General features: G+C 39.0%; 1 protein-coding gene across 2 annotated transcripts; it reads left to right on the top strand.

Annotated features, from left to right (window-relative positions):
- The first annotated feature begins 205 nt into the window (after nucleotides 1–205).
- Nucleotides 206–10,398, top strand: LOC104237514 (proteasome subunit beta type-4). Of its 2 annotated transcripts, XM_009791672.2 has the most exons (7): nucleotides 206–333; nucleotides 411–475; nucleotides 1,633–1,709; nucleotides 8,101–8,230; nucleotides 8,352–8,511; nucleotides 8,675–8,860; nucleotides 9,943–10,398. In XM_009791672.2, the coding sequence occupies exons 2-7, from the start codon at nucleotides 414–416 to the stop codon at nucleotides 10,054–10,056; spliced, it is 729 nt and encodes a 242-aa protein (XP_009789974.1). In that variant the 5' UTR covers nucleotides 206–333; nucleotides 411–413; the 3' UTR covers nucleotides 10,057–10,398. The 2 variants fall into 2 exon arrangements, with proteins under 2 accessions (XP_009789974.1, XP_070024491.1); XM_070168390.1 differs by lacking the exons at nucleotides 206–333; nucleotides 411–475 and adding an exon at nucleotides 594–732 and having other exon boundaries at nucleotides 8,349–8,511.
- Nucleotides 10,399–10,946: the final 548 nt, after the last annotated feature.

Raw genomic sequence — 10,946 nt, 5'->3', positions numbered from 1 at the left:
AATGTACCCATTCTATTAAAAAAAACACCACTCAAAAGAAAGCAAAAATTTAATTTTTTTTACTACAAATAACTAATTGACTAATATTGGTAGTATTTGGATAATACTGATAATATTTTAAAAATTAACTAATTTTTGTACTAATTTGTTTATGGACTGAGATAACTGCTAGTTTCTCTTTAAATTTCCACTATTCGTCCTAAAATCGGCTCTCTTGTTCGGCCCAAAACCTCAATAAATATAAAGTCTGCTCACTTTTCTTGTTCAAAGGGAAAACTGAGCGATTACAAATTTGCTGTTAACGATAAAAAATCGAAGAGTTTGACAGTGAACGTAAGATTTCAATCTCCTCGCACATTTCTCTTTACAATTATTCTAATCTGGCATTTGATTAACTAGAATTTTCGCAGTTGATGGAATCTGCACCGGCAAAGTGTAGTTTATTGGGCCCTGAAGCTGATATTCAGAGAACACAGTATGAATTCTCTCTTCTCTCATCTTTGAGCGTGTGATGAAATTGTACAGATCTGATTAGTAAAGTACATTCTGTATTTCTGTTTTTTTTGTAGGTTTTTTTTGGTTGGGAACTATAGGTTTTTCTAGCTATGGGTGTTTGGAACCAATTTTGTTTAACCCAGAAATCCCGAGGCCAGTGGGGCACGGTTTAAAGCAATGTGGATGCGCTCTTACCACTAGACCAAATCATTGGGGCGATTGTTTAAACCAGTAAAAGTATTTTTTTTTCCTCGAAGTGGGAACTTATAATTCACCGAATCTTGCCCATATGTGTGTCTATGGTCTCAGACTTAGATTAGAACATATAGAATTCAAAGAAAAAGTTTAAGATTATGTACTATATATTAAGTGGCATTTGCTGCGGATTTGCCTGTGCACTCTCCACTAATCAGCTTGGGAGATGTTTCTAATAATGTTACGGCTTCCTATTTGATGTGCTTATTCCTTTACAATTTAAGCAAAATGAAGGAGTTTCCTTGATTAGTTCCTAGTGAGTGTTTCATAGTGGAACTCACTTGTCCCAGCTCGAAGCTTTTATAACCAAAATTGTACCAGTCAATAGTTGGTAGTTGGGAATGACTTGTTGGATACAATTTGAAAACCGATTAATGAATGACAGTGGATCACTTGTTTAATTCTTGTTTTCCTATTTGATGTGGTAACTAAGAACAGAGTAAAGATTCTTGTTGTTGAAAATCAAGAGACTGTTAGAGAATAGAGGCTGTTAAATGTAAAACCCTGAGGTTTACAGAGAAGAGGAGAAAATGATATACTTTGCTAGAACTTATGTACCAAGAATGATATCGAAGATAAGAAAATGTGGAGGTCTGCAAGAGATTCAGTTTATTGACTAGGTTACTGTGTATTGGTCGTGAACAGCATGGTATGAGTTTGTATACAAAACTTTCCTCTTTGCATGGGAAAAAGGTTCAATTTTGTTGTTTTAAGAGTATATTGTACAATACAGCAGCTTGAACACCTATTTGCATATTTGCCCACGTAGAAATTGCATATTTGCCCATGTAGAAATTGATATTTGTGAATTGTCTCTTCTTTTGCCCTTTACTTTCTGTACTCTGGTTGTTTGCAATTTTAACTTGTATGCTTCTTGGTTAGGTATCCATATGTGACGGGGACATCAGTTATCGGCATCAAGTACAAGGATGGTGTTCTGTTGGCTGCTGATATGGGAGGTTATTTTCTAACTTTAGATTTCGTGGATATATTATTTTGAAAATCATTTGGTCTCCTGTTTGTTTGTTACTATAATTATATGGTCCAATTGGCCTAATCGTAACTGAAGTCATACGTCTGGCTACAAGCCCAAAATATATTACGGAACGGCAACATGATCATAAACATGAAATAACAAAAATATGAATTCCATGTATACATCTAGACCTCCCACAGAAAGTACATGGAACCTCTAAGGGCATACATGAGAACAATGAACAGGACATGTCCCCAGCTCAACAAAAGAATAAAGTCTAATCTAGCTCTCACCGATAAATAAGTGAAGCTCACCAAAAGAATGGAAGCTGAAGGAGAAGATGCCTAGCTCGTACATCAGCTCCGTGTGCAACAGTGACTGCAATAATCAACAAGAACAATATCCGGAGATCAGAGTACAATTTATGAGTTGTATTCAGTAAGTGTCATTGGCTCCGCCCGATAAGGTTGAAGGAAGACTTGAAAATATGGGTAATGCTAATAAGCAAAACATCATGAAACATTTCATAAAACCCATTTATGAAAATCATATACATATAAACATTTAAAAAACATGAATCTGAAAACTATGCCATTAGGCCATAAACTTTATAGACACTGGCATAATCATCGCTACGCCATGTGTACATCATGATGGACGACCAACACCCGGTCGACAAGGCTGCCTCACCACAATCTTGTATGGTTTCAACGATAAGAGCTAGCACCAATAATACATCCTTTTTGGGATGGTATGAATAACTGCTAATTTAAAATGGATCTAACTGCTATCTTACACGTGCATGTGTAGTTTTTAGATGAACGCCCTTTCCCTAGGAAGCGGATATCCTCTCAGTTACTAAGGTTACTCTCAAAACATATAAATTGAATCATATGACCATATTTAGGTTGGGATTACCTGAATCACGTCATTAGACATGTAATTAGCCCGAATAATTATTAAGTACGTACGGGGCATTACATAGTTTGGCTTTCCTGTATTTCTAGCATTTGGCGTTTCATAGTTGGCATTGTTCATCCAGGAAATGTACAGAATCTGACTGATATTGAGTTATAATTAAGATCCTGTTCCTTTGGAGCAGATGCAGTTCAAGGACTCTAGATATTTGAAATTGTTCAAGCAATATTTCTCACCAGATCATGAGATCAATAAATTGCTTTCTTGACAGTCTATGAAAATAAAAGAAATGAAGAACTGATTCAAGAGAAGCAGAATGGGGATGTCTTCCATATAAATTGTCTAACTAGCAGGTACTAGCTATAGAAGACCTCTCCTCCAAAAGATTATTTAACAATTACATACATGAATTTTGAGTACTCTGAAATAGCAAAGTACAAGGCAAAATATGAGGACTTTCATGTGCCCAAGGCTCATCTTAACATATTCGAAACCCCTTATACATTTTCATCTTAAAAAAAATGAATTAATATTTATTGGATCTTATCCACTTCTTCCTTCTTTGCTATTATATCAGAAGAAAATCTGTAATGGAGTGACTGTTTACGATGAAATAATAAATGATTGAAACAGATTCTTTTGTAGCATGAACAGTACCTCTAGTGTGATCACCTTGAGCCGTTTTATTTAGTTTATCTCTGGCTTGGAGACTAGTTCTCTGCAGGGTATTTCTCAGCTGTGATTAGTACTATACTATTTCAAACTTGAGGGATTCATGAATATGAAGTGATTTAACTGCTTTATTTAAAATACATGGCGAAAAAGGTTACATAATTCATTTCATTATTATAAGTTGTCATGTCTGGAAGTCGAAACACAGTACATCTAATGAAGCATTCACTTAACTTTTACCTTTAAATAAAAAATCAGATCATACTTTTTTCTTTGATAGGTTAAAATCACATAACTATACTTGAACATGGATGCTTCAGGTCTGATATTATTTTGCATCTTGTGTTTATAAGAGAAAATCTGGGATTCTTTCACCGCCTCTTCCCAGAAAGTTAGGGGGAAAAGAAGAATGCAAGAAATTGCTGGAGGGTGCCCTTATGAACATAGAGAAAGTGAGAAACTAAACTTTTTTTTGACACTAGGCAATTTGTGTGTGTTGCATCTAATTTAGATGTATACACTAGTCACACTGACTTTACCAAAGAATTGTTATAGTTTGGCACCGATACTGGGTGAGCCCTTATGATCGTGAAGAAACTAAGTAATTTTTGGAACCAGACATTTATGCGTCAATGAGTGTGTGTTGCACCTGATTTTGCCGAAGAAAATTTTTATATTTTGTGCTGTTGTCTGTTGTCCTTAATCAGGCCCAGCCTCTAGTATTTTTCTACTCTAACTACAGTTTGTTGGAGTAGTTCGACTTGCAATTTTTAAAGAAAAGAGAAACTAATGTTTCAGTCGCATTCAAATTAAAAGTTAAGGTCTAAATTGTCGAGATAGTGCCTAATATGTTTCAATATAGTCGGTTCTGGACTCCTTCAGAAATCAGAACTGCTGCCTTTTCTCCCAGGGGTTAACACTTTAGATTTACATGTTAGCAGCGTTACTTAAGACAACAACGGGAAGTAAGTGGCAAAATAGGAGAATGGCCTTGAAACAATGTATTTTGATTGGTTTGTACCCTTGCAACTTCCTTTAGTTTAGCTCGTTCATGCTTAAAACTGTATAATATTTCTGAGTTATAATGACCCAAACAAAAGGGCCATCATCAAAGTGAGAGTTAGAGAGTCGGGTGCTAACCTAGTTTGCTTTCGGGAGAAAAAAATGGAAGTTTTGTCGGATGTGATTGCGAGGAGTGTCTGGGGAGGTAGTTGGGTAAAATATGACTGGGTTCCAGCAACGGGAAGTGCCGGAGGCATTCTTCTAATGTGGGATGATAGAAGCTTGGAGGTAAAGGAAATTAAGAAGGGAGTTTTTTCTTTAGCAGCTCTTGTCAAAGATAGAGTGAGTGGGGTGGAGTGGGGATTTGGGGGAGTGTACGGACAGGTAGGAGAAGGGTCCAAGGTATTCTTCTGGGAGGATCTGGCCAATACGATGGGGCCATTCCATGGGTTCTAAGGGGAGATTTTAACACTATTAGATTCCCGGAGGAGAGATTAGGGTGTAGTCTGATTTCGAGGGCCATGAAGGAGTTTTCTGACTTCATCAATGTTCACTTTCTCATTGATCTTCCTCTGTCAGGGGAAAGGTTTACTTGGGCCAGGGCGGAGGATTCCAACTCAAGGTCTAGACTTGATAGATTTTTGATATCGCCCTCCTGGGATGAGCTGGTGCTGAATGTGATGCAGATTCCTTTACCTAGGCTGACTTTGGATCATTTGCCTATCTTGCTAGATGGATGCAGAGGGAGGGGGGGTGCGTGCTCCCTTCCGATTCGAGAACATGTGGTTGAAGGTGCCAGGATTTGGTGACAAGGTGAAAGAATGGTGGACAAGCTACGGGTATCAAGGACACCTTCATTTCGTCTTTCGAAGAAGCTTAAATTGCTCAAAGGAGATATTATTAGGTGGAATAAGGAGGTTTTTGGGAGGGTAGAGGTTAAAATGAGGGAGCTTATGCATGAATTGGGGAAACTAGAGAGAGAGGAAGGGGCGAGAGAGTTAGATGAATCTGAGAAAGAGAGATTGGGGGAGGTTAAGAGGGAAATAGTCGAGTTAGCAATAGCTCAGGAGACTAGTTGGCGGCAAAAATCGAGGGCGCTTTGGTTAAAGGAGGGGGATTCGAATACCAAATTTTTCCATAGGGTGGCGGTTGCAAATCGAAGGAGAAACTTCATAGAGTTCTTAGTTGTGGATGGGGTGAGAATTGAGGGAGATGAGGAGGTAAAAGGGGCGATAGTGGGGTTTTATGAGAACTTATACAAAGAGGAAGTTAGTTGGAGGCCGACTCTAGGGGGAAGGGGATAGAGTTCAACCACATAGGGGAGAGAGACGGTGAGTGGCTAGAAAGGGCTTTCAAGGAGGAGAAGGTGCACGAGGCTGTGTCGAGTTGTGCTGGTGATAAGGCTCCCGACCCTGATGGTTTCTCCTTGGCTTTCTTCCAACTCTGTTGGGACACCATCAAAAGGGAGTTGATGGAAACCATTGAATACTTCTATGTGAATGGTGTTTTCGAGAGAAGTATCAATGCTACTTTTATTACTATTGTACCTAAGAAAGAAGGTGCATCTTGTATCAGAGACTACAGGCCTATTAGTCTCGTGGGAAGCATTGACAAGATTATTTCTAAAGTGCTTTCCAACAGACTCAAGAAGGTTCTTGACGTGTCCGTTTCGTCCTCCCAGAATGCGTTTGTGGAAGGTAGGCAGATCCTGGATGCCACTTTGGTGGCAAATGAACTTGTAGACTCCAGAAGGAAAAATAGAGATCCCAGCTTACTATGCAAGTTGGACATTGAGAAGGCTTTCGACCATGTCAATTGGGAGTTCCTGGATTTCATTATGATGCGGATGAGATTTGGGGCAAGATGGAGGGGATGGATCAAGTTCTGCATTTCCTCATTCAGATTCTCTATCCTGGTTAATGGTAGTCCGTGTGGTTTCTTTGACAGCTCCAGGGGTCTCAGGCAAGGAGCTGCCTGAGACCCCCTATCCCCATGCTATTCATTTTAGTGATGGATGCTCTGAGTAAAATGATGGATCGTGCGGCGGCCGGAGGCTTCTTGAGAGGATTCTCAGCTCCGATTGGGGTGCCCAGTACCCAAAGAGTCTCTCATTTGCTTTTTGCAGATGACACCCTGGTTTTTTTGTGATGCCGATATGGATCAGTTGACCTACCTGAAGCAGGTCCTGCAGTGGTTTCAGATAGTATCAGGTCTCAAAATCAACCTCGGCAAGTGTGACATTTTCCCGGTGGGTGAGGTTGCTAACATTGATGCTTTGTCTTATGTTCTTAGATGTAAGGTGAGCTCCCTTCCCGCTACTTACCTGGGTCTCCCATTGGGCGCTTCGCATAAGGATACTATGGTTTGGAATCCAGTGATCGAAAGGGTTGAAAAAAGATTAGCAGACTGGCAGAAACGGTACTTGTCAAAAGGCGGAAAGGAAGTGCTTGTCAAAAACACTTTATCGAGTATGCCCACCTATTACCTGTCCTTGTTGCAAGCTCCTGTGAGCATCACAGAAAAACTGGAGCGGCTTCAAAGAAATTTTCTTTGGGATGCGGCAGATAGAACTAGAAAGTATCATCTAGTGAATTGGCAGACATTCACTTCCCCAAAGAAGTGGGGTGGACTTGGAGTAAAAGATCTTAGGGTATTTAACAGAGCTTTGTTGGGGAAATGGCAGTGGAGATTCGGGGTAGAAGAGAATGCTCTATGGAGGGAGGTCATAGTAGAAAAGTACGATTCCACGGGAGGGGGTTGGAGGACCAAGGCAATCACAACACCTTTCGGGTGTGGAATGTGAAGGAGTATCATGAACAATTGGGAATCCTTCAGTGGTAACATCACTTACAGGGTGAGAGATGGAATGAGAATCAGTTTTTGGAATCATAGGTGGTGTGGAGAGGAAACTCTGAGGGTCTCCTTCCCCAGGTCTTCAGAGTTTCAAACCAGAAGGAATTGATAGTCCAACAGATTCGTAAGGAGCATTAAAGGGGGGGGGGGTAGTATGGGACCTCTCATTTAGAAGGAACATGCAAGATTGGGAGATTGCGGAGCTCCAAGATTTATTGACACTGCTATATGGGCAAGGCAGGCCCCACCATTTTGTGATTCTTGGAGATGGGGTTTACGTGGCAATGGTTTGTTCACCGTAAAGTCCTTTTACCAGAGTATGTTGGTGAGAGAGGAGGCCTCTTTTCCATACTCCTCGATCTGGATTCCTAAGGCGCCCACGAAGGTGTGCTTTTTCGCATGGCTAACAGTGCTTTTACACTTGTTAGTTGGTGCTATATGTGTAAAAGCTCAGGGGAAGAAGTTGATCATCTTTTGTTGCATTGCCCTGTGTCCTCGGCTTTGTGGAGGGCGATCCTGAACCTTTTTGGTGTTCAATGGGTGATGCCAAGCACCATAAAGGAAATGTTATATAGTTGGGCAGGTTTCCGTAGAAGAAAAAAGCAAAAGGCGTGGAAGTTCGCCCCGTTAGCTCTCATATGGATAGTTTGGGGGGAGAGAAATAGGAGAGCTTTTGAGGGGATTGAGTCTACTTTTTCACATCTTAAGAATAGTCTTTTATCTTTGATCGCTTTTTGGTGCACTCATATAGCCCCTACTTGTATAGAAGATTGGACGTCTTTTGTAGATAATCATGTTCTGATATAAATTCTCTACTTTTTGGTATACTTCCTGTATACGAGAGTTCTCTCCCTTTTGATTAATACAATTTACCTTATCAAAAAAAATATTTCTGAGTTATGTTGGTCATTTCTTTTTGTCCTTTTTAGGTTCCTATGGTTCAACGTTGCGTTACAAGAGTGTGGAGCGATTGAAGTCAGTGGGAAAACACTCCCTTCTTGGTGCAAGTGGTGAAATTAGTGATTTTCAGGAGATATTGCGGAACCTTGACGAGCTTATGTAAGTTTTTTCCTTTAGAAGTTACTACTGAAGGTTTTAGTTTTACTGTTGCATGATGAGCTTTGGTCGTCTGATGAAATATGATTAGTGACATGTGGTAGTTGATGCTTCATTAAAGCAGCTTGTATGACAACATGTGGGATGATGGAAACTCCTTGGGTCCCAAAGAAGTGCATAATTATCTAACTCGCATGATGTATAATCGAAGGAACAAGTTCAACCCACTATGGAATTCCCTTGTACTTGGTGGGGTGAAAAATGGGCAGAAGTATCTTGGAACGGTAAAAGCTATTACATTTGTCTTGCACATTCTCTTCATGCTTTGCCATTGTTAAGTGCTTAGTTATAGATGTTATATTTTTCTTTATTTTCTTCTCATCAAACAAATGCCTTTCTTTTCATTTCAACTTTCTGATCACTAATATCTTTTCTTTATCTCTTTAGGTTAGTATGATTGGTGTCCATTATGAGGACAATCACGTGGCAACTGGATTTGGAAATCACCTCGCAAAGCCCATTATCCGTGATGAATGGCGTGAAGACATGAGCTATGAAGAAGGTGTTAAGTTATTGGAGAAATGTATGCGTGTTCTTCTCTATAGGGATAGATCTGCAGTCAACAAGCTTCAGGTATAGCCCTCCTGATAGATATGCATAACTTCTAGGAAGATTTTCTTACTGTAGACTAAGCAGAAGCAGAAGAACTTATATTTTGATCTTCAAAGTTCATAGCATTTTCGTCGAAGCTAATGTGCAGCGGTGGTTTTTATTCCAAGATGTTGGAAATGCTGCAACTATTGTTAGCTGAAACATGTCAAACGGACTCGGAATTGAACGAAACCAGTTTCTATGAGTCACAAATGATGATACAGAGCCAACCATGTGGTCAAATTACCATTTGGACCACTTGTGCAAAATATGAGGGGTCGGGTTCTTTATGTTTTGTTCTCCTAAAAATGCTATTTATGGATAATTCATTCCAAGCACGCCCGAACCATGTTTGAATCTAACCAAATTTTGCAGACAAGTCCCAAATAGATATCCCGAGCTACTAGAAATCTTGGAACATGATTCAAACTTCTAAAACAAAAAATGGCCAGGTCATCACAATTTTCTTCGAAGCTAATGCCACATGTTGGTACTGGTGGTTTCTATTCCAAGATGTTGGAAATGTTGGAAAGAGGATGGTTTGCATTAGTCCAAGTACCGGAAATTAGTAAAAACAAACAAAGGTAGGAAATTGGGCTTGGTAAGTTTAAATATAAAATTAATAGAACTTGTAGTAGATTTTGCATTTGGAGTTGAATGTGATGGTAGATGCATGAACTGCCTTAGTTTTTACTCTTTCATGTTCGACTTTAGGTTGATTCTCCTCCTCTTTAGATTTCCTTTAAGATGGTTCAGTGGACAGCGAAGATTGTGATTTCCCTTAATGACTGTGAACCAGCCCAATGACAGGTAGGGAGAGAGATGTTTTATCCATATTACGTTTTTTTAACTTGATAAAAAAAATTAGGTTCCTTTAAGCGAAGTTGAAGATTTATGTATTGTCTGATGTAAATTTAGTTTTTCATTGATATCTGGAGTCCTGACTATATAACATTATTCATTGCATGTTAACAAGTTTATTGTGTTCGCAAAATAAAAAAGAAATGACTTCTGTGTGCTCGGTGGTTGAACTTCCATTTTGTCAATGTTGCATGGACTTGCAGATTGCAAAAATCACGGAAGAGGGAGTGACAATTTCTCAGCCATACTCATTAAAGACTTTCTGGAATTTCTCTGCTTTCCAGAATCCAACTGCTGGTGCGGTGGGGTCTTGGTAACTAGCCCCTGTATTGTCAAGGTTCGAGGCATGTTGCTGATATCAAAACTCAAATGTGCTGCATAGTTATGGTGGCGATATTGATCGTCTTTATGTTGATCTTTTATGCAACTTAAAAGATAAGCCACACGATGCAGCACGTCCCAAATGTTCGCTTTCATGTACACTGTTACCTTTGCAGATTTATTTGGTATGCTATTGTTGTCATCGGTTAAACAAGCTTTTGTGTTCGCCCTTTTGTTGTGTTGCTAGATAAGTACACGGCATATGCTCCTTATCCCGTGTATGGATATTTGAACTTTGATAGTTGGCACTTTAATCCTTATTGCTTTCATTTCTTCAAGGGTAGGTGTAGACACTGAAATTTTAACAGAGCAAGATATCCTAAATTTATTAGGGTGGCTTGATGGCTACTCTACCCAAATTCTAATTTATGCATATAAATAAGGCTACATATGTACTTCAAAGACGATCTCAGTAATTCCATAAACTTTAGGAATATACACAAAGATATCAAATATACGATCTCCGAAATTCCATAAAACTCTTGGAATATTCATTAAGAGAACAAAGAAATGTAAAATATGTCTTGCTCAAATTTCTAGCAACATTCAAGATCCAAACGGAGTGCTTGCTACATAACATTAAGGAGATGTATATCATTCTACGTTCGAGAAATACGGTGCTAAGACCCTCGAATTATGGATAATAAATCGGAGGAAAGAATCAAAGGAACAAACAGAATTGTACCCGCATTATTTTATCAATAAAATTAAAGTATTCATCGTACAATAAGATGGAAAATAAGAGGGATAAATAAAATTGTACTCACAATTGATTAATAAAATTACTTTATTCTTTTGTATCTGCATTTAATTTTCTACTCTAAGA

Source organism: Nicotiana sylvestris, chromosome 2 (genome assembly GCF_000393655.2).
Source record: "Nicotiana sylvestris chromosome 2, ASM39365v2, whole genome shotgun sequence".
Taxonomy (NCBI): domain Eukaryota; kingdom Viridiplantae; phylum Streptophyta; class Magnoliopsida; order Solanales; family Solanaceae; genus Nicotiana; species Nicotiana sylvestris.
Note: the sequence above shows the minus strand (reverse complement) of the source record. Positions and strands in the feature narration are given on the sequence as shown.